This window comes from Montipora foliosa, chromosome 3, assembly GCF_036669935.1.
Source record: "Montipora foliosa isolate CH-2021 chromosome 3, ASM3666993v2, whole genome shotgun sequence".
NCBI lineage: Eukaryota > Metazoa > Cnidaria > Anthozoa > Scleractinia > Acroporidae > Montipora > Montipora foliosa.
Genome location: NC_090871.1, coordinates 11,452,900 through 11,476,129, shown reverse-complemented (window position 1 = coordinate 11,476,129; position 23,230 = coordinate 11,452,900). Strand labels below are relative to the sequence as shown.

The window sequence follows — 23,230 nt, the reverse complement described above, 5'->3', positions numbered from 1 at the left end:
ATTGACTCACTCCTAACCGAGTAGTTTCATAGCTCAGTTGGTAGCGCGTTACACCTACATCGGCTGACAAGTACATTGTAGGACATTGTATATGAAACACTTAATGACTGGTCCCAAGGGAAACAGTTCATTTTGTTTACCGAGAATCTCGATGTTTCCCCGAGGCGCAGCCGAGGGAAACATTGAGATTGGAGGGAAACAAAATGAACTGTTTCCCGAGGGACCAGTCATTAAGTGATTTGTTATATAGCAAAAAAAATGGGTCAAACATTTTGAAAGAAGAGCCCAGATTCCAGCGACATCAGGCCACCTTCAACTGCACGCTCTGATCACGTGCAACAGCGGTCAACATTTGGCGGGTAACAGTGAACTGTTCCCCGTTTGACGTAATAGTTTTCGCAATGTTGCCCGCTCATGGCATTTAGCGGTAAACAGTTTCATTGTTAAATACCATGTGACCATGAACTAGCCAATGAATGGGCGCGCTGTAGCGGGAAAAACTCCAGCTATATAACAATGTACATTGTAGAGATCATGTGTTCGACTCCCGTTGAAGCCGACTATTTATTTTTTTTTTTTCAGTTATCTATATGAGACAATTGCATAAATTGTCAAGTCAAGTGCGAGGATCACTTCTATCTTTCGAACATACTCGACAACAAAAGACTTTTTTTAAGTACCCTTAAAGTGAACACTCCACTCAGAGTACCCCAATTACAGAGTTGGATTCAAGATGCCGGGCATTGAAATAATTTTATTAACATAATTATTAATTATGCAGGAGTACTCGTGGTTCAGGGTGACTCGTCTCCTTACGGACCTTGGACTGAGTGGTCAGAATGCAGTGTTGATAAAGGGCGAGGAGTGATGAGCCGTACAAGAGCATGCGTAGCGATTGACTGTCCACAACCTGGAGAGTACGAAGATGTCATGGCGTGCTTTGTGATACCATGCCCGTGCGAATGTCCGTTAGCACACACAGGCGGTATGTAACAGAGCAAGCTTATTAAAAGCAGGGAATAAGTTTCTGGTTTCAGAAAAGTTTACCGTGTTCAATGAGAGCTTACATTATATAATTAATTTAAAATACAGTTGAAAGAACCCTCCACAATTCATTCATTCATTCATGCATTCATTCATTCATTCATTCATTCATTCATTCATTCATTCATTCATTCATTTATTCGTTCGTTCGTTCTTTCGTTCGTTCTTTCGTTCGTTCGTTCATTCATTTACTCATTCATTCAATTTTCTTTCTTTTATTCGTTCATTCATTATATCATACTCCTTTTCACTTTTTCTTTCCACAGGATTAATACCATCACCTACTCAAGGTAAATATATAATTTTCTCTTGTCTATCTTATTTGACCAATCTAAATAATGGCTTCTTCATTTGATTAATCAATAAGAGTATTGTGAATCGATTTCTTTGTGTCATCAAATATAAAATTTTAATTAAACCTGGAGTACTATAGCTTTCGATATTTCTGATCTCAATCTGCGGAATCATATTGAATCCGCTAATGATAAAGCCCCTTACAAGTTTTTTGAACTTTCGATAAATGTAACTCCATTTTAAGCGTCACAATCTAACATTAATTCTTCGTTTCTCAGGGGCCCAACAGGCATCTTCCGCTGGTAAGTGTGAAACGCTTGCCCAGATGCGAGACATCACATATGCAAGACTATATTTTTGTCCTTAAACAAAGAAGTAGTAGTGACTAAAATGATCGTTTGCCAAGCCAACTCTTCTGGTGCACGTGTGAGCCCAATATTTTTGGAAACGTACACTTGGGAGTGCGAGTAGGAGGGGGGAGGGAACTAAGGCCGTCTCCCCTACTTTCCCCCTTTTCCGTCGAATGCGTTTCCTAATTTTGGATTGGTCGGTCGCAGGAAAAGAAGAAAAACTAAAAGAAGGAATCTTAACAAAAAAAAAAAACTCAGCAGAAAGAGTCGAATGGCGTCGGGCAAAAAGAGTAAATGACAACATACTTTCCTCCCACGCAGAGACAAAGGCCCTCCTGTAGACAATAAATGTCTCTTTTACTCTGGGGTTGAAACTGAAAACCTGTACGGACAAAAGCATTGTTTATATTTCGACTTAAAAGTTAAAGAAGGTCTTACTAAGTTATTATCTTCCTCGCGTGTCTTTTTTTTTTTTTTAACTAAAAAGTATGGGCCGATCGGACGACGAAGAAAAAAAGGGGGACAACCTAAAGATAAAAATAAAAAGAAAGCATAATTTAAAAACATAATAACTTGAAGTACAGAAAAAAATATGGCCAGAACGCAACAATTTAGCTCGACTGGAATAGAAAGATTTCGGCTGAAATGTTCAGTCTTCATCTGGTCTACTTGAATAAGAGTGGTTACACAGCACTAAGCTCTGTAACCACTCGTTCAGAACGACCCTTTAATAGGAGTTCATGGCCATAGATCTTTGGAAGGTTAAGTCCCTCGTCCCTATTCATGAAGGCTGAGAGATTCAACCGAAATATTTCGATTCAAATCGGGCTAAATTGTTACGTTCTACTTATATTTTTCTGTACACGATGTCTGCTTCAGAATGTGGAATGAACATTGTTGCTTCCATAATTTTTAGCCTCTGCACCAGTCAGTTAAATGCCCTAGTAATGACGGGCCCTTATAAATATAACAGATGTAAGCCTTTGAAAAAAATAGCCGTGTTTTAAATCGTTTTGTTTTTCCGTCATTTTCTATTTTTAAGAATTCCGCTGGTAAGTGTAAACTTTGAATTTGTAATATTCTTCCACTTGTTTCATTATAAACTTGATTTTTCTTTTTTTTTGTTTTTAACAACAGAGAAATCGTCACCTGCTGGTAAAAGTTTGGCGTCGTTGATGTTTTTTTTGTTCTCGTTGTCATATTATTTGTAGAGTTATTTTAACTTTGTTTCTTTTTTGTTTTGTTTTTTAGCTCCAAGAAAATCACATTCTGCAGGTGACTATTGAATGACTTATTTAAAACATTTGCCATCTCCAAAACATTTCCTATACCAGGAAATCGCGTTTCTAGCTTTCCGATTGATTGATTCAATCCCAGATATCAGCTCATACACCGTATGACCTAATGTGGAAACTAACTGCGTCAAGTGTATACAACCTGAAAACTGATTGGCTTTAATTTCCAAGTTTCCAAGCCAGTCAGCCAACTAGGCCCTAAACACATTGTTGGCTATTCACCATTTCATGTCTAACTCGCTCTCATGGAATAATTGTTAAACGATTGTTTCTTATTCTATCGAAGTTTTTTCTCTTGATTTCAGCACCAAAGGGATCATCTACATCAGGTGAATAATTCCTTTGTTTGATTAAACCATTTTACCGCTATGTATGTATATATATATACATTTTTAAACACTAATCTGCTCACTTTTGGCATCACCTGGCTAACAAATGAACTTTGAAATCTCAAGCTACACTCTCACCCAATTGGAGGCAAGAAAACTTCCTGATACCTGTTTGTCCGCCACGCTTAGCCTTGGATTTTGATTGGCTCATTTGGTTGTGAACGTGTGCAACTGTAATTGGCTGCATCTAAACTACAAGTCTCATTAAACGTCTGAAGTTAAGACCGTCATTTTAGTCAAAGTTTCAGACACTGATAGATAGAGACGTGATGTACTAAATAACGCACTAGCAAGCCCCAGTTGATAAAGGGCCAGATATTTTTATACAGTGGATAAGACATTATCTAGAGTTTAAAATATACTTAACCAAAAAGGCTGACCAATTAAGGCTTCGGTTCGCCTTTGACTTACATGTGCTTAGAGACAGTGCGCATATTCATGGCTTCGTGGACAAATTCTGAAATCTTTCCCCAGACTGAAACTGTTCTGGATAGCGATTCATTCACAGGATAAAATTATCTTGCGTCCAGACGTTCAATGCGTCAAGAAGTCTAGAACGTCCTCTAGTTAACAATTAAACCCTTCGCCCGCAAGGGCTACGGGTCAATAGCCCATGAGGCGAGGCCTTATCAAAAAAATCTGTCAGTCGTAAACGTTTCTGACCATTGGGTATTTTCATGAATGGTGCGATTCTTTCCTTAATCATAATTTATTGGTAAACTATTCAGTCTTCCTTTACGTACAGTTCTCCTTATCATCTAATACTTCGTTTTCTCCCTTTTTCAATGATTGTTTTTTTTCCTCCAGTTCCGGAGAAAGTGTCAACCACTGGTAAGCAGCTTATTTCTTTTCCCTGAAATTAACCTTCTTGCATGTTCCTTCGGTCATAGCAAATAATCTTAATTGTTATCCGTAATATTCTTTGGTTTTGGCGTGTCGATTTTTCCTTGATTAGCTTTGATTCCTTATGAGTTATTAAATTCTATAGTTGTTTTTCTGCTTTGTTCTTGTTCCGGATGATTTCGACGATTGGACTTTGAAGTTAAGTGCAAGGGTATTATCACGTACCATTTTCACGAGTTTTGCTATCTCTTGAAAATTGAAGCCAGTATGGTGAGTTAGAATACACGGAACGGGAGAAAATACTACGCGATCCTCACGCCAAAGTCTGATAAGCAATTCATTATGCAACTTGTTCTGCAAATAAGGATTGTCTGGAAAGAAAAACTTTTATATCTAGTAAGCAGGATGAGTTTTGCCTGATGTATGCGGCAAAAAATGAGATTGGTTCTGCATATGTAAAAATAACCAAACGCATAAGAGATTTATTGTATTACATATTTGAGGAATACATGCACGTCTGTTTTTCTGCTGAATAAATGTTTCAGAATTGGATAACAAAAACTGATTCAAACCAAATTTAGAGAGTGTAGTGAGGGCTATGAAATTGCAAAAAAATGCAAGAAATTTTAGAAAAAATGCAAACTGCAGCTAAAACAACCAGCAGAAGAAGTTGACTGTTTCCAAAAGCCTCCTGGATCGCAACTCCGCAGTTACATTCCTTGGAGTTTTCTTTTCTTCGCTCGCTGTCAGCTCCACGAAAAATCTTTCTTTTTTTAGCTGCAGGTTTGGCTCATCATCCTTCAAAAGTACCAACTCCAGCAGGTAAGATAACAATTAAACCTCTTTTAAATTAGACTACAAGTAGTCCCTCCTTCGCAGCTTAGTTAGTCGAGCGCGAGGGAAAGATAGGCCAAAGAACAAATGGCTCCCTTGTTAATTTCCGTTTCGTAAACGGTCGTCGCCTTTTTGACAGTCCATGCCACTCTTAGTAACCAAGCCTACCGCAATAAATTAGACCTTAACTGGTTGAAATTGCAACTAAATAGTCCAAGCCCTCATTTTTATTCTGTTAGCTTTCAATGAAGTGTTAGGGTTAGCTTCACTTAAGTGCTATAAAATTGCAATGTTTTAGATTAACAAACGATAAACGACAAACGACTTGCAAACGAGAAACTTAACAGTGAAAATTGTTTCAAGTGTCACGGTTCAAATGGCATTCAGATTTTAGAAATGATATATATTGTCCACTCTTGCGTCTAAACAATATATGAAATCTTGGTAGCTAGCATCTAGCACGTAGCCACACCGTAAAGACTTAAAAACGATCTTTCGTTCCTTGTCATGTGAGCGGTTGAGATTTTTTGAACAATTTTCCTCAATATTATAAAACAAGTCAAAGGAAAAGCATTACTTCAATCACCTTTTTTTTTTTTTTTTTTATTAAAGAGGTTCCATGCGAAGATCATCCTCTCGGTGCTGCTGAAGGAGGTAAACTTCCAAGCTCGAGCTTTACAGCATCGTCTAGTTCCGACCAGTATTTTGCATCAAATGGTCGATTAAACGGATCCATGGCCTGGTGTTCTGAAGAAGCTACAAAGGGAGAAGATTACCTGCAAATTCACTTACCGGAAGCGGAGGAAATTTGTGCAATTGCTACTCAAGGGAATGGTTACAAAGAGGGCCACGAATACGTAACGCTCTACATTTTGGAGTTTTCTAATGACAGCTATCATTGGGAAGCCGTTGAAGAAGATGGATCTGTCAAGGTATCAGTTTTTACTTCTTACACCCTGGGTAAATAATCAAGTCAAAGCTAACTGTCTCAAATTCAGACAATCCTTTACTCATGTAACTGCATGACGACCAGTTTTACATTAAAAACCATCCCATGCTTTAGTGATTTGATATTCCTTCGGACAGCTATGATTTACGGAGAAATAATGCATATTGGAATATGCGTTATCACGACATGCAGGTATAGCGAAATTTACTTAGTCCAGAGCTTTTGACTTATTTGAACGGAGGAATAGGAAGAGGGATTTTACATCCCACCCTGGGAAGGGGAAGGGACTAAGAGAGATCATCGGCCTCATTGATATTGGCTTTAGAGCTGACCAGAGGGGTTTTACTGCCCGCCTTGGAAAGAGGGACGGCCTGTGCACCATACGCCTCATTGATATTCATTTGGTTTATGAGATGACCAAACAATCGAAGGTGAAAGGCAGAAAAGGCAGTAGAATCTTTTTTACCTTTACCACATAAAATACAACTTAACTAACAATAATGGAGTCTTTCGCTTTTTCCTGTAACATTCATCTTAAAGGTATTCAATGGCAACAAAGATTCAAAAACTACGTCGAAACAAGTGCTGGAGGTTCCCGTCAAAGCCACTTACATTCGAATAACACCACTTGACTTTAAAGAATGGCCTTGTTTGAGGGTGGAAATTTATGGAAAAGGTATGGCCGTATGATGTTATTTGGCTTATTATTAGTGTTTTTATTTGGCTTATTATTAGTGTTTTGACAGCGAGTGTAATCGCGGCGGAACGAAAGAGCCAATTCCTATTAGTAAGCCGATCACTTATTATATGTTTGCAAATGATATTTTATGTTTTAATCTTTAACGTTTTTAAAGCCACCAGAAATGTAGATTTTGAAAATATAAAACTCGTCCTTCACTTTTCACGGCGACCGCTACAAAACCAACCGATTTTTTCAAAGAGCAAAATCGGTGACACATTTCGTTGATGCTGGTGCTAAGAAAACTATAACATTCCCATATCTCCTTCATAAACAGTCTTGACATTCGTATACAGGAAGATAATTCGAAACCTCAACGAGAAAAACGATTGCACCTTGTAACGTACCTTCGTCCGTGTATTTGTATAATCGACCATCATCGTAACAGCCTTAAATCATCGTTGCTATAGCCATCGACCATCATTGTTATAGCCATTGATAGAAAAACCGAAGCATCAGGCGAAAAAAGAAAAAACAACCCTTTTTTTTCCTGTAATCTAAGCAGCAATTTGTCATTTTTAAACACCCAACTAAATTTTCAATGGTAACGATGTTAATGCTTTTGTTATTTGACAGAAAAACCGAAGCAGCAGCCATATCCAGGTATGCATAAACGATATATTAAATATCACTTATTTTGAACGTTAATATTAGCTGCTGGTACCGATGAGCAGTTTTATTGTTCTTGACATTTGGGATCCCTGTGCTAATAATCGTCGATTTTAGGATTTCACCAGACGATCGCACAGTACACATGTCCAGCGGTTTTTAACGTCAATTATGCACAAATGTTAATCTATTCCTATGTATGAGTCGTTTTTTTATTTCATATTACCTTGCTGTTATATATTAGTTTCCATCTTCTGCTTGTGTAACGGACCTTTTCTCATTATTGATAAATAAATAATTATTTGACAATTGGTACTTGATTTGTTGACTTTCTACAATATAGTGATCATTTTCACTTTTTTAAATAAATTAACTACACTTCCATCGTTTGAGTAACTGATCCTATTCTCTCCTATTTCCAGTAATAATAAATATTTTATCCTCGGATGTAGTGAGTCTGGCGTTCTGATTAGCCAAATGGACCTTGGATATCGGTTCTTGGCCTTGCGACACTTACCATCGTGGCGTTGACTGTTAGTATACACTAGCTAGATTAGAACAAGGTCATTACCATGACATCTGTACAATTGTCCCAACTCGTCTCAAAAATCCACCGTTTTCAGCAACTGTTTGAGGTTGAATTAATTGGATGAATAAAGAAGAAATGGCATTTCATTGCATTTGAAAGTTAATAATATACGAATTTGAGATTTATTCTTGATCAGAAATAACTCATTCAGAAATCAAAGGCAATTTTTTTTTTAATTTCGCCTTTCATCTTTTTTTAGGAGAAGTTGAAGAAGGAACCTCAACTCCAACTACATCAGGTAGCTGTTCTTACAATTTTTCCGCTTCTAAAATTGTTCGTACTTCATTTCCAAAACAGCACACATAGCGAGCAACAACTGGTTCAGTTACATCTCGCATCCTACGGGAAAGAAGACACAACTTGGCTAACATGACATAGCTAGGAAAGAGCCGTCCAAACATTCTTAAGACTTCGCCAATGCTTCCTTGTCTGCCTCCCCCCTTCTAGAGACTGCTTTCCGGATAATATTTTGAGTGGGGTCAGTTGATATTTCCACCAGGCATGCGTTTCCACACTTTAAGAATGAAGACTTGTCTACTAAAGACGTTTGATTGGCTAGAGATCATCGACAGCAATTTGTTCTAGAAAGGTTGCTAGTCAAACTACAGTCTGTTTTCAGCCACGCCTTAAAAATATTGATGAAAAGAAGAATCTCCTCCTGTGGAAACCGTATGCGACATCGGTTTCTAGAGCACATAAGCTAAAGAAACAAGGATGCAATATTTCCTCAATCAGTTTAATAACCTTAAATTAATATTACACCTTGTCCTACCTTTTTTTGTCTCTAATACTTTAGTAAAGCATACTTATCAGTGTTTTGTTTAATAACACAAGCAAAAGCTACAAGCCCAATCACATAAAGCAACTTTCCAGATTCACCAGCATTTGATCCTATACGTAGCTTATACGTCCTCTCAGCCTTGATCAATTCCAAATGATTTGGGCAGGTTCTAACCAAAATGTGGTGCTGGGTCACGACACGAAAATTCAGTTTTATTAATCGAGTTGATACTAAAAGGTCGAATTTCCACTGCAAAAAGATAAAATGACTGAAGCTTTGAGAGTTAGCCTCCGACCGTCACGAGCCGCTCACAGCTTTACACTCGGGGTATTGTCAACTTAAAGTAAAGTAACTTTATTTAACGTCGGTAGTTCCTTCAGCTGCGAGGCTAGTATCAATGGAAGCCGACGGTGCGCCCTTTACCCCCTCTCTCTGTCAGTGCTCCGTTTTACGAATATTTAAATCTATGGCTACACGGATCGAAGAAAGTCGAAACAGACGTTAAAGTTACCGACTGTATCAACAGAAAAATAATCCGTCCGGTTTGAACATTGCTTTAAGCAGCGACTCGGTCCCTCTACGGACTGAATACTTCCTCTCATTACTTGGACTTGGCTTCATGGTTAGTGCGCTCGATTCCGGGTCGAATGGTGTGGGGTCGAGTCCTGGCCGGGGACATTGTGTTGTGTTCTTGGGCAGGACACTTTACTCTCACGGTACCTCTCTCCACCCAGGTTTATAAATGGGTACCAGCCAATCTAATGCTGGGGGTAACCCTGCGATGGACTGGCATCCCATCCAGGGAGGAGTAGAAATACTCCTAGTCGCTTCATGCTACACAAGAATGGTGTGCTTTGTGATACCATGCCCGTGTGAATGTATCTCAGCACACCCAGGCGGTATGTAACAGAGCAAGCTTATTAAAAGCAGGGAATACGTTTCTGGTTTTAGAAAAGTTTACAGTGTTCAATGAGAGCTCACGTTAATTTAAAATACAGTTGAAAGAACCCTCCACAATTCATTCATTCATTCATTCATTCATTCATTCATTCATTCATTCATTCATTCATTCATTCTTTCATTTGTTCATTCATTTAATCATACTCCTTTTGACATTTTCTTTCTACAGGATTAATACCATCACCTACTTTAGATAAATATATATTTTTCCCTCGTCTATTTTATTTGACCAATCTAAATAATGGCTTCTTCATTTAATTAATCAATAAGAGTATTGTGAATCGATTTTTTTGTGGCATCAAATGTAAAATTTTAATTAAACCTGGAGTACTATAGCTTTCGATCTTTCTGATCTCAATCTGCGGAATCATATTGAATCCGCTAATGATAAAGCCCCTTACAATTTTTTTTTGAACTTTCGATAACTGTAACTCCATTTTAAGCGTCACAATCTAACATTAATTCTTCGTTTCTCAGGGGCCCAAAAGGCATCTTCTGCTGGTAAATATGAAACGCTTGCCCAGATGGCGAGACGTCTTATATGCAAGACTATATTTTTGTCCTTAAAGAAAGAAGTAGTAGTCATGATCGTTTGCCAAGCCAACTCTTCTGGTGTGAGCCCAATTTTTTTGGAAACGTACACTTGGGAGTACGAGTAGGAGGGAGGAAGGGAACTAAGGCCGTCTTCCCTACTTTCTCCCTTTTCCGTCGAATGCGTTTCCTAATTTTGGATTGGTCGGTCGCAGGAAAAGAAAAAAAACTAAAAGAAGGAATCTTAAAAAAAAAATAAAAACACAGTTTCAAGCTGCAGAAAGAGTCGAATGGCGTGGGGCAAAAAGAGTAAATAACAACATATTTTCCTCCCACGCAGAGACAAAGCCCCTCAATCCTGTAGACTATGAATGTCTCTTTTACTCTGGGGTTGAAACTGAAAACCTGTACGGACAAAAGCATTGTTTACATTTCGACTTAAAACGTAAAGAAGGTCTTACTAATTTTATAAAATGCTCAAAAAGGGGCTTAAAACTGATCTAAAATTAAAAAGGTTTCCCAAATTTTCGAACCGTATCTCTGGTTCTTCTTCGGGGGACAATGAATCTAAAATTCAAAAATCACTGCTTCTTATTTTGGCTCCCAAGAGATCTTAACAGCGGCACATATGCCCTTGGGAACTCCATTCTTTCATTCACAGAGTTCTTATCGATGTTTGAGTGAATGAAAGAATGGAGTTCCCAAGGGCATATGTGCCGCTGTTAAGATCTCTTGAAAGCCAAAATAAGAAGCAGTGATTTTTGAATTTTAGATTCATTGTCCCCCGAAGAAGAACCAGAGATACGGTTCGAAAATTTGGGAAACCTTTTTAATTTTAGATCAGTTTTAAGCCCCTTTTTTAGCATTTTATAAAATTATGAACACTGATCGCCAAAAGAGCAACAAGGTCTTACTAAGTTATTATCTTCCTCGCGTGTCTTTTTTTTTTTAACTAAAAAATATGGGCCGATCGGACGACGCAGAAAAAAAAGGGGGACAACCTAAAGATAAAAATCAAAAGAAAGCAAAATTTAAAAACATAATAACTTAAACTACAGAAAAAAATATGGCCAGAACGCAACAATTTAGCTCGACTGGAATAGAAAGATTTCGGCTGAAATGTTCAGTCTTCATCTGATCTACTTGAATAAGAGTGGTTACACAGCACTAAGCTCTGTAACCACTCGTTCAGAACGACCCTTTAATAGGAGTTCATGGCCATAGATCTTTGGAAGGTTAAGTCCCTCGTCGCTATTCATGAAGGCTGAGAGATTCAACCGAAATATTTCCATTCAAATCGGGCTAAATTCTTGCGTTCTACTTATATTTTTCTGTACACGATGTCTGCTTCAGAATGTGGAATGAACATTGTTGCTTCCATAATTTTTAGCCTCTGCACCAGTCAGTTAAATGCCCTAGTAATGACGGGCCCTTATAAATATAAAAGATGTAAGCCTTTGAAAAAAATAGCCGTGTTTTAAATCGTTTTGTTTTTCCGTCATTTTCTATTTTTGAGAATTCCGCTGGTAAGTGTAAACTTTGAATTTATAATATTCTTCCACTTGTTTCATTATAAACTTGATTTTCCTTTTTTCTTTGTTTTTAACAACGGAGAAATCGTCACCTGCTGGTAAAAGTTTGGTGTCGTTGGTGTTTTTTTTTTGTTCTCCTTGTCATATTATTTGTAGAGTTATTTTAACTTTGTTTCTTTTTTTTTGTTGTTTTTTAGCTCCAAGAAAATCATATTCTGCAGGTGACTATTGAATGACTTATTTAAAACATTTGCCATCTCCAAAAGATTCCCTATACCAGGAAATCGCGTTTCTAGCTTTTCGATTGATGGATTCAATCCCAGATATCAGCTCATACACCGTATGACCTAATGTGGAAACTAACTGCGTCAAGTGTATACAACCTGAAAACTGATTGGCTTTAATTTCGAATTCCAAGTTTCCAAGCCAGTCAGCCAACTCGGTCCTAAATGCATTGTTGGCTATTCACCATTTCATGTCTAAGTCGCTCTCATGGAATAATTGTTAAACGATTGTTTCTTATTCTATCGAAGTTTTTTCTCTTGGTTTCAGCACCAAAGGGATCATCTACATCAGGTGAATAATTTCTTAGTTTGATTAAACCATTTTACCGCTTTGTATGTATATATACACTTTTAAACACTAAACTGCTCACTTTTGGCATCACCTGGCTAACAAATGAACTTTGAAATCTCAAGCTACACTCTCACCCAATTGGAGGCAAGAAAACTTGCTGATACCTGTTTGTCCGCCACGCTTATCCTTGGATTTTGATTGGCTCATTTGGTTGTGAACGTGTGCAACTGTAATTGGCTGCATCTAAACTACAAGTCTCATTAAACGTCTGAAGTTAAGAGCGTCATTTTAGTCCGAGTTTCAGACACTGATAGATAGAGACTGATGTACTAAATAACGCACTACCAAGCCCCAGTTGATCAAGGACCAGATAATTTTATACAGTGGATAAGACATTATCTAGAGTTTAAAATATACTTAACGAAAAAGGCTGACCAATTAAGGCTTCGGTTCGCCTTTGACTTACATGTGCTTAGAGACGGTGCGCATATTCATGGCTTCGTGGACAAATTCTGAAATCTTTACACAGACTGAAACGGTTCTGGATAGTGATTCATCCACAGGATAAAATTCTCTTGCGTCCAGACGTTCAATGCGTCAAGAAGTCTAGAACGTCCTCTAGTAAACAATTAGACCCTTCGCCCGCAAGGGCTACGGGTCAATAGCCCATGAGGCGAAGCCTTATCAAAAAAATCTGTCACTCGTAAACGTTTCTGACCATTAGGGAAACATGCCTGTATTTTCATAAATAGTGCGATTCTTTCCTTAATCATAATTTATTCGTAAATTATTCAGTCTTCCTTTACGTATACAGTTCTCTTATCATCAAATACTTCTTTTTCTCGATTTTTCAATGATTGTTTTTTTTCCTCCAGTTCCGGAGAAAGTGTCAACCACTGGTAAGCAGCTTATTTCTTTTCCCTGAAATTAACCTTCTTGCATGTTCCTTCGATCATAGCAAACAATTTTAATTTTCGTTTTCAATAGCAGAGCTACGTAAAAAGGATTCTTCTGTCTCAGTTATCCGTAATGTCTTTTAAATTTGGCGTGTCGATTTTTCCTTGATTAGCTTTGATTCCTTATGAGTTATGAAATTGTCTAGATGTTTTTCTGCTTTGTTCTTGTTCCGGATGATTTCGACGATTCGACTTTGAAGTTAAGTGCAAGGATATTATCACGGACCATTTTCACGAGTTTTGCTATCTCTTGACAATTGAAGCCAGTATGGTGAGTTAGAATACAAGGAACGGGAGAAAATACTACGCGATCCTCACGCCAAAGTCTGATAAGCAATTTATTATGCAACTTGTTCTGCAAATAAGGATTGTCTGGAAAGAAAAACTTTTATATCTTTTAAGCAGGGTGAGTTTTGCCTGATGTACGCCGCGAAAAATGGGATTGGTTCTGCAACTGTAAAAATAACAAAACGCATAAAAGATTACATAGTGAACTACATATTTGTGGAATACATGCACGTCTGTTTTTCTGCTGAATAAATGTTTCAGAATTGGATAACAAAAACTGATTCAAACAAAATTGAGTGAGTGTAGTAAGGCCTATGAAATTGCAAAAAAATGCAAGAAATTTTAGACAGAATGCAAACTGCAGCTAAAACAACCAGCAGAAGAATTTGCTTGTAAAAGCCTCCTGGATCGCAACTTCGCGGTTACATTCCTTGTAGTTTTTTTTCTTCGCTCGCTGTCAGTTCCAAGAAAATAATTTTTTTTCTTTTTTTAGCTGCAGGTTTGGCTCATCATCCTTCAAAAGTACCAACTCCAGCAGGTAAGATAACAATTAAACCTCTTTTAAATTAGACTACAAGTAGTCCCTCTTTCACAGCTTAGTTAGTCGAGTGCGAGGGAAAGACAAGCCAAAGAACAAATGGCTCCCTCGCTAATTTCCGTTTCGTAAACGGTCGTCGCCATTTTGACAGTCCATGCCACTCTTAGTAACTAAGCCTTCCGCAATAAATTAGACCTAAACTGATTGAAATTGCAACTAAATAGTCTAAGCCCTCATTTTTATTCTGTTAGCTTTCAATGAAGTGTTAGGGTTAGCTTCACTTAAGTGCTTTAAAATTGCAATGTTTGGAGCGTTTATCTCGGTCGTCTACTGTTGAAGTGCGTTTGCTCTTCAGCTTGATTGAACAGAGTTCGATATCGTTCCCCTACCTTTTTCATATAGTTCTTGTTAAAAGTCTTTAAAAACCAACGAAAAAAATCGTAAGTGACATACGCTGCTAATCTAGTTTTAGATTAACAAACGACAAACGACTTGCAAACGAGAAACTTAACAGTGAAAATTGTTTCAAGTGTCACGGTTCAAATGGCATTCAGATTTTAGAAATGATATATATTGTCCACTCTTGCGTCTAAACAATCTATGAAATCTTGGGGTAGCTAGTATCTAGCACGTAGCCACACCGTAAAGACTTAAAAACGATCTTTCGTTCCTTGTCATGTGAGCGGTTGAGATTTTTTCAACAATTTTCCTCAATATTATAAAACAAGTCAAAGGAAAAGCATTACTTCAATCACCTTTTTTTTTTTTTTTTCATTAAAGAGGTTCCATGCGAAGATCATCCTCTCGGTGCTGCTGAAGGAGGTAAACTCCCAAGCTCGAGCTTTACAGCATCGTCTAGTTCCGACCAGTATTTTGCATCAAATGGTCGATTGAACGGATCCATGGCCTGGTGTTCTGAAGAAGCTACAAAGGGAGAAGATTACCTGCAAATTCACTTACCGGAAGCGGAGGAAATTTGTGCAATTGCTACTCAAGGGAATGGTTACAAAGAGGGCCACGAATACGTAACGCTCTACATTTTGGAGTTTTCTAATGACAGCTATCATTGGGAAGCCGTTGAAGAAGATGGATCTGTCAAGGTATCAGTGTTTACTTCTTACACCCTGGGTAAATAATCAAGTCAAAGCTAACTGAAAAAGATAAGAACATGCTCAGATTCAGACAACCCTTTACTCATGTAACTGCATGACGACCAGTTTTACATTAAAAACCATCCCATGCTTTAGTGAGTTGCTATTCCTTCGGACAGCTATGATTTACGGAGAAATATTGCACATTGGAATATGCGTTATCACGACAGGTAAAGCGAAATTTACTTAGTCCAGATCTTTTGACTTATTTGAACGGAGGAATAGGAACAAGAATTTTACATCCCACCCTGGGAAGGGGAAGGGACTAGGAGAGATCATCGGCCTCATTGATATTGGCTTCAGAGCTGACCAGAGGGGTTTTACAGCCCGCCTTGGAAAGAGGGACGGCCTGTGCACCATACGCCTCATTGATATTCATTTGGTTTATGAGATGACCAAACAATCGAAGTTAAAAGGCAAAAAAGGCAGTAGAATCTTTTTTTACCTTTACCACATGAAATACAACTTAACTAACAATAATGGAGTCTTTCGCTTTTTCCTGTAACATTCATCTTAAAGGTATTCAATGGCAACAAAGATTCAAAAACTACGTCGAAACAAGTGCTGGAGGTTCCCGTCAAAGCCACTTACATTCGAATAACACCACTTGACTTTAAAAAATGGCCTTGTTTGAGGGTGGAAATTTATGGCAAAGGTATGGCCGTATGATGTTATTTGGCTTATTATTAGTGTTTTGACAGCGAGTGTAATCGCGGCGGAACGAAAGAGCCAATTCCTATTAGTAAGCCGATCACTTATTATATGTTTGCAAATGATATTTTATGTTTTAATCTTTAACGTTTTTAAAGCCACCAGAAATGTAGATTTTGAAAATATAAAACTCGTCCTTCACTTTTCACGGCGACCGCTACAAAAACAACCGATTTTTTCAAAGAGCAAAATCGGTGACATATTTTGTTCATGCTTGTGCGAAGAAAACTATATCATTCCCATATCTCCTTCATAAACAGTCTTGACATAGGTATACAGGAAGATAATTCGAAACCTCAACGAGAAAAACGATTGCACCTTGTAACGTACCTTCGTCCGTGTATTTGTATAATCGACCATCATCGTAACAGCCTTAAATCATCATTGCTATAGCCATCGGCCATCATTGTTATAGCCATTGATAGAAAAACCGAAGCATCAGGCGAAAAAAGAAAAAACAACCCTTTTTTCCTGTAATCTAAGCAGCAATTTGTCATTTTTAAACACCCAACTAAATTTTCAATGGTAACGATGTTAATGCTTTTGTTATTTGACAGAAAAACCGAAGCAGCAGCCATATCCAGGTATGCATAAACGATATATTAAATATCACTTATTTTGAACGTTAATATTAGCTGCTGGTACCGATGAGCAGTTTTACTGTTCTTGACATTTGGGATCCCTGTGCTAATAAACGTCGATTTTAGGATTTCACCAGACGATCGCACAGTACACATGTCCAGCGGTTTTTAACGTCAATTATGCACAAATGTTAATCTATTCCTATGTATGAGTCGTTTTTTTATTTCATATTACCTTGCTGTTATGTATTAGTTTCCATCTTCTGCTTGTGTAACGGACCTTTTCTCATTATTGGTAAATAAATAATTATTTGACAATTGGTACGTGATTTGTTGAATCCTATAAACATGTAGTTTCTACAATATAGTGATCATTTTCATTTTTTTAAATAAATTAACTACACTTCCATCGTTTGAGTAACTGATCCTATTCTCTCCTATTTCCAGTAATAATAAATATTTTATCCTCGGATGTAGTGAGTCTGGCGTTCTGATTAGCCAAATGGACCTTGGATATCGGTTCTTGGCCTTGCGACACTTACCATCGTGGCGTTGACTGTTAGTATACACTAGCTAGATTAGAACAAGGTCATTACCATGACATCTGTACAATTGTCCCAACTCGTCTCAAAAATCCACCGTTTTCAGCAACTGGTTGAGGTTGAATTAATTGGATGAATAAAGAAGAAATGGCATTTCACTGCATTTGAAAGTTAATAATATACGAATTTGAGATTTATTCTTGATCAGAAATAACTCATTCAGAAATCAAAGGCAAATTTTTTTTTTTAAATTTCGCCTTTCATCTGTTTTTAGGAGAAGTTGAAGAAGGAACCTCAACTCCAACTACATCAGGTAGCTGTTCTTACAATTTTTCCGCTTCTAAAATTTTTCGTACTTCATTTCCAAAACAGCACACTTAGCGAGCAACAACTGGTTCAGTTACATCTCGCATCCTACGGGAAAGAAGACACAACTTGGCTAACATGACATAACTAGGAAAGAGCAGTCCAAACATTCTTAAGACTTCGCCAATGCTTCCTTGTCTGACTCCCCCCTTCTAGAGACTGCTTTCCGGATAATATTTTGAGTGGGGTCAGTAGATATTTCCACCAGGCATGCGTTTACACACTTTAAGAATGAAGACTTGTATACTAAAGACGTTTGATTGGCTAGAGATCATCGACAGCAATTTGTTCTAGAAAGGTTGCTAGTCAAACTACAGTCTGTTTTCAGCCACGCCTTAAAATATTGATGGAAAGAAGAATCTCCTCCTGTGGAAACCGAATGGGACATCGGTTTCTAGAGCACATAAGCTAAAGAAACAAGGATGCAATATTTCCTCAATCAGTTTAATAACCTTAAATTAATATTACATCTACTCCTAGTCTAGTCTACCCCTAGTCCTACCTTTTTTTGTCGCTAATACTTCAGTAAAGCATACTTATCAGTGTTTTGTTTAATAACACAAGCGAAAGCTACAAGCCCAATCACATAAGGCAACTTTCCAGATTCTCCAGCATTTGATCCTATACGTAGCTTATACGTCCTCTCAGCCTTGATCAATTCCAAATGATTTGGGCAGGTTCTAACCAAAATGTGGTGCTGGGTCACGACACGAAAATTCAGTTTTATTAATCGAGTTGATACTAAAAGGTCGAATTTCCACTGCGAAAAGATAAAATGACTGAAGCTTTGAGAGTTAGCCTCCGACCGTCACGAGCCACTCACAGGTTTACACTCGGGGTATTGTCAACTTAAAGTAAAGTAACTTTATTTAACGTCGGTAGTTCCTTCAGCTGCGAGGCTAGTATCAATGGAAGCCGACGGTGCGCCCTTTACCCCCTCTCTCTGTCAGTGCTCCGTTTTACGAATATTTAAATCTATGGCTACACGGATCGAAGAAAGTCGAAACAGACGTTAAAGTTACCGACTGTATCAACAGAAAAATAATCCGTCCGTTTTGAACATTGCTTTAAGCAGCGACTCGGTCCCTCTACGGACTGAATACTTCCTCTCATTACTTGGACTTGGCTTCATGGTTAGTGCGCTCGATTCCGGGTCGAATGGTCCGGGGTCGAGTCCTGGCCGGGGACATCGTGTTGTGTTCTTGGGCAAGACACTTAACTCTCACGGTACCTCTCTCCATCCAGGTTTATAAATGGGTACCAGCCAATCTAATGCTGGGGGTAACCCTGCGATGGACTGGCATCCCATCCAGGGAGGAGTAGAAATACTCCTAGTCGCTTCATGCTACACAAGAATGGTGTGCTTTGTGATACCATGCCCGTGTGAATGTATCTCAGCACACCCAGGCGGTATGTAACAGAGCAAGCTTATTAAAAGCAGGGAATACGTTTCTGGTTTTAGAAAAGTTTACAGTGTTCAATGAGAGCTTACGTTAATTTAAAATAAAGTTGAAAGAACCCTCCACAATTCATTCAATCATTCATTCATTGAATCATTCATTCATTCCTTCATTCATTCATTCATTCATTCATTCATTCATTCATTCATTCATTCATTCATTCATTCATTCATTCTTTCATTCGTTCATTCATTTAATCATACTCCTTTTGACATTTTCTTTCTACAGGATTAATACCATCACCTACTTTAGATAAATATATATTTTTCCCTCGTCTATTTTATTTGACCAATCTAAATAATGGCTTCTTCATTTAATTAATCAATAAGAGTATTGTGAATCGATTTTTTTGTGGCATCAAATGTAAAATTTTAATCAAACCTGGAGTACTATAGCTTTCGATATTTCTGATCTCAATCTGCGGAATCATATTGAATCCGCTAATGATAAAGGCCCTTACAATTTTTTTTTGAACTTTTGATAACTGTAACTCCATTTTAAGCGTCACAATCTAACATTAACTCTTCGTTTCTCAGGGGCCCAAAAGGCATCTTCTGCTGGTAAGTATGAAACGCTTGCCCAGATGGCGAGACGTCACATATGCAAGACTATATTTTTGTCCTTAAAGAAAGAAGTAGTAGTCATGATCGTTTGCCAAGCCAACTCTTCTGGTGTAAGCCCAATTTTTTTGGAAACGTACACTTGGGAGTACAAGTAGGAGGGGGAAAGGGAACTAAGGCCGTCTCCCCTACTTTCTCCCTTTTCCGTCGAATGCGTTTCCTAGTTTTGGATTGGTCGGTCGCAGGAAAAGAAAAAAAACTAAAAAAAGGAATCTTAAAAAAAATAAAAACACAGTTTCAAGCTGCAGAAAGAGTCGAATGGCGTGGGGCAAAAAGAGTAAATGACAACATATTTTCCTCCCACACAGAGACAAAGCCCCTCCTCAATCCTGTAGACTATGAATGTCTCTTTTACTCTGGGGTTGAAACTGAAAACCTGTACGGACAAAAGCATTGTTTATATTTCGTCTTAAAACTTAAAGAAGGTCTTACTAAGTTATTATCTTCCTCGCGTGTCTTTTTTTTTTTAACTAAAAAATATGGGTCGATCGGACGACGCAAAAAAAAAGGGGGACAACCTAAAGATAAAAATCAAAAGAAAGCATAATTTAAAAACATAATAACTTAAACTACAGAAAACAATATGGCCAGAACGCAACAATTTAGCTCGACTGGAATAGAAAGATTTCGGCTGAAATGTTCAGTCTTTATCTGGTCTACTTGAATAAGAGTGGTTACACAGCAATAAGCTCTGTAACCACTCGTTCAGAACGACACTTTAATAGGAGTTTATGGCCATAGATCTTTGGAAGGTTTAGTCCCTCGTCCCTATTCATGAAGGCTGAGAGATTCAACCGAAATATTTCGATTCAAATCGGGCTAAATTCTTGCGTTCTACTTATATTTTTCTGTACACGATGTCTGCTTCAGAATGTGGAATGAACATTGTTGCTTCCATAATTTTTATCCTCTGCACCAGTCAGTTAAATGCCCTAGTAATGACGGGCCCTTATAAATATAAAAGATGTAAGCCTTTGATAAAAATAGCCGTGTTTTAAACCGTTTTGTTTTTCCGTCATTTCCTATTTTTGAGAATTCCGCTGGTAAGTGTAAACTTTGAATATTTGTAATATTATTCCACTTGTTTCATTATAAACTTGATTTTCCTTTTTTTTTTTTTGTTTTTAACAACGGAAAAATCGTCACCTGCTGGTAAATGTTTGTCGTCGTTGGTGTCTTTTTGTTCTCCTTGTCATATCATTTGTAGAGTTATTTTAACTTTGTCTCTGTCTTTTTTTTTTAGCTCCAAGAAAATCATATTCTGCAGGTGACTATTGAATGACTTATTTAAAACATTTGCCATCTCCAAAAGATTTCCTATACCAGGAAATCGCGTTTCTAGCTTTCCGATTGATGGATTCAATCCCAGATATCAGCTCATACACCGTATGACCTAATGTGGAAACTAACTGCGTCAAGTGTATCCAACCTGAAAACTGATTGGCTTTAATTTCCAAGTTTCCAAGCCAGTCAGCCAACTCGGCCCTAAACGCATTGTTGGCTATTCACCATACATACTCGCTCTCATGGAATAATTGTTAAACGATTGTTTATTATTCTATCGAAATTTTTTCTCTTGGTTTCAGCACCAAAGGGATCATCTACATCAGGTGAATAATTTCTTAGTTTGATTAAACCATTTTACCGCTATGTATGTATATATACATTTTTAAACACTAAACTGCTCACTTTTGGCATCACCTGGCTAACAAATGAACTTTGAAATCTAAAGCTACACTCTCACCCAATTAGAGGCAAGAAAACGTGCTGATACCTGTTTGTTCGCCACGCTTAGCCTTGGAGTTTGATTGGCTCATTTGGTTGTGAACGTGTGCAACTGTAATTGGCTGCATCTAAACTACAAGTCTCATTAAACGTCTGAAGTTAAGAGCGTCATTTTAGTCCGAGTTTCAGACACTGATAGATAGAGACGTGATGTACTAAATAACGCACTACCAAGCCCCAGTTGATCAAGGACCAGATATTTTTATACAGTGGATAAGACATTATCTAGAGTTTAAAAAGGCTGACCAATTAAGGCTTCGGTTCGCCTTTGACTTACATGTGCTTAGAGACAGTGCGCATATTCATGGCTTCGTGGACAAATTCTGAAATCTTTACGCAGACTGAAACTGTTCTGGATAGTGATTCATCCACAGGATAAAATTATCTTGCGTCCAGACGTTCAATGCGTCAAGAAATCTAGAACGTCCTCTAGTAAACAATTAGACCCTTCGCCCGCAAGGGCTACGGGTCAATAGCCCATGAGGCGAGGCCTTATCAAAAAAATCTGTCAGTCGTAAACGTTTCTGACCATTGGGGAAACAGGCCCGTATTTTCATAAATAGTGCGATATTTTCCTTAATCATAATTTATTGGTGAACTATTCAGTCTTCCTTTACGTACAGTTCTTCTTATCATCTAATACTTCTTTTTCTCCTTTTTTCAATAATTGTTTTTTTTTCCTCCAGTTCCGAAGAAAGTGTCAACCACTGGTAAGCAGCTCATTCCTTTTCCCTGAAAATAACCTTCTTGCATGTTCCTTCGATCATAGCAAACAATCTTAATTGTTATCCGTAATATCTTTTGGTTTTGGCGTGTCGATTTTTCCTTGATTAGCTTTTATTCCTTATGAGTTATTAAATTCAATAGTTGTTTTTCTGCTTTGTTCTTGTTCCGGATGATTTCGACGATTGGACTTTGAAGTTAAGTGCAAGGGTATTATCACGGACCATTTTCACGAGTTTTGCTATCTCTTGACAATTGAAGCCAGTATGAGTAGTATGGTAAGTTAGAATACAAGGAACGGGAGAAAATACTACGCGATCCTCACGCCAAAGTCTGATAAGCAATTTATTATGCAACTTGTTCTGCAAATAAGGATTGTCTGGAAAGAAAAACTTTTATATCTTTTAAGCAGGATGAGTTTTGCCTGATGTATGCGGCAAAAAATGGGATTGGTTCTGCAACTGTAAAAATAAGCAAACGCATAAAAGATTTACATAGCGTATTACATATTTGTGGAATACATGCACGTCTGTTTTTCTGCTGAATAAATGGTTCAGAATTGGATGACAAAAACTGATTCAAACCAAATTCAGAGAGTGTAGTGAGGGCTATGAAATTGCAAAAAAATGCAAGAAATTTTAGAAAGAATGCAAACTACAGCTAAAACAACCAGCAGAAGAAGTTGACTGTTTGCAAAAGCCTCCTGGATCGCAACTCTGCAGCTACATTCCTTGGAGTTTCTTTTCTTCGCTCGCTGTCAGCTCCACGAAAAATCTTCTTTCTTTTTTTAGCTGCAGGTTTGGCTCATCATCCTTCAAAAGTACCAACTGCAGCAGGTAAGATAACAATTAAACTTCTTTTAAATTAGACTACAAGTAGTCCCTCTTTCGCAGCTTAGTTAGTCGAGCGCGAGGGAAAGACAGGCCAAAGAACAAATGGCTCCCTCGCTAATTTCCGTTTCGTAAACGGTCGTCGCCATTTTGACAGTCCATGCCACTCTTAGTAACCAAGCCTTCCGCAATAAATGAGACCTTAACTGGTTGAAATTGCAACTAAATAGTCCAAGCCCTCATTTTTATTCTGTTAGCTTTCAATGAAGTGTTAGGGTTAGCTTCACTTAAGTGCTATAAAATTGCAATGTTTGGAGCGGTTATCTCGGTCGTCTACTGTTGAAGTGCGTTTGCTCTTCAGCTT

The 23,230-nt window shown here is 37.8% G+C and overlaps 1 protein-coding gene across 7 annotated transcripts in view; it reads left to right on the top strand.

Annotated features, from left to right (window-relative positions):
- LOC137996760 (uncharacterized) overlaps window positions 1–23,230 on the top strand; it is a 67,634-nt gene that overhangs the window by 3,945 nt on the left and 40,459 nt on the right. For 4 of the 7 annotated variants that reach the window (XM_068842331.1, XM_068842332.1, XM_068842329.1 and 1 more), the window contains exons 3-28: window positions 782–985; window positions 1,311–1,334; window positions 1,617–1,640; window positions 2,826–2,843; window positions 2,940–2,963; window positions 3,289–3,312; window positions 4,180–4,203; window positions 4,993–5,037; window positions 5,662–5,981; window positions 6,539–6,674; window positions 7,314–7,340; window positions 8,135–8,173; window positions 10,154–10,177; window positions 11,937–11,960; window positions 12,292–12,315; window positions 13,191–13,214; window positions 14,053–14,097; window positions 14,878–15,197; window positions 15,768–15,903; window positions 16,517–16,543; window positions 17,357–17,395; window positions 19,445–19,468; window positions 20,772–20,795; window positions 21,115–21,138; window positions 22,000–22,023; window positions 22,828–22,872. In XM_068842331.1, the coding sequence (XP_068698432.1) occupies window positions 782–985; window positions 1,311–1,334; window positions 1,617–1,640; window positions 2,826–2,843; window positions 2,940–2,963; window positions 3,289–3,312; window positions 4,180–4,203; window positions 4,993–5,037; window positions 5,662–5,981; window positions 6,539–6,674; window positions 7,314–7,340; window positions 8,135–8,173; window positions 10,154–10,177; window positions 11,937–11,960; window positions 12,292–12,315; window positions 13,191–13,214; window positions 14,053–14,097; window positions 14,878–15,197; window positions 15,768–15,903; window positions 16,517–16,543; window positions 17,357–17,395; window positions 19,445–19,468; window positions 20,772–20,795; window positions 21,115–21,138; window positions 22,000–22,023; window positions 22,828–22,872 (1,713 nt within the window). Of the gene's footprint in view, window positions 1–781; window positions 986–1,310; window positions 1,335–1,616; window positions 1,641–2,825; window positions 2,844–2,939; window positions 2,964–3,288; window positions 3,313–4,179; window positions 4,204–4,992; window positions 5,038–5,661; window positions 5,982–6,538; window positions 6,675–7,313; window positions 7,341–8,134; window positions 8,174–10,153; window positions 10,178–11,505; window positions 11,657–11,936; window positions 11,961–12,291; window positions 12,316–13,190; window positions 13,215–14,052; window positions 14,098–14,877; window positions 15,198–15,767; window positions 15,904–16,516; window positions 16,544–17,356; window positions 17,396–19,444; window positions 19,469–20,771; window positions 20,796–21,114; window positions 21,139–21,999; window positions 22,024–22,827; window positions 22,873–23,230 lie in introns of those variants that run through there. The other 3 variants (XM_068842333.1, XM_068842334.1, XM_068842335.1) reach the window with 3 other exon arrangements.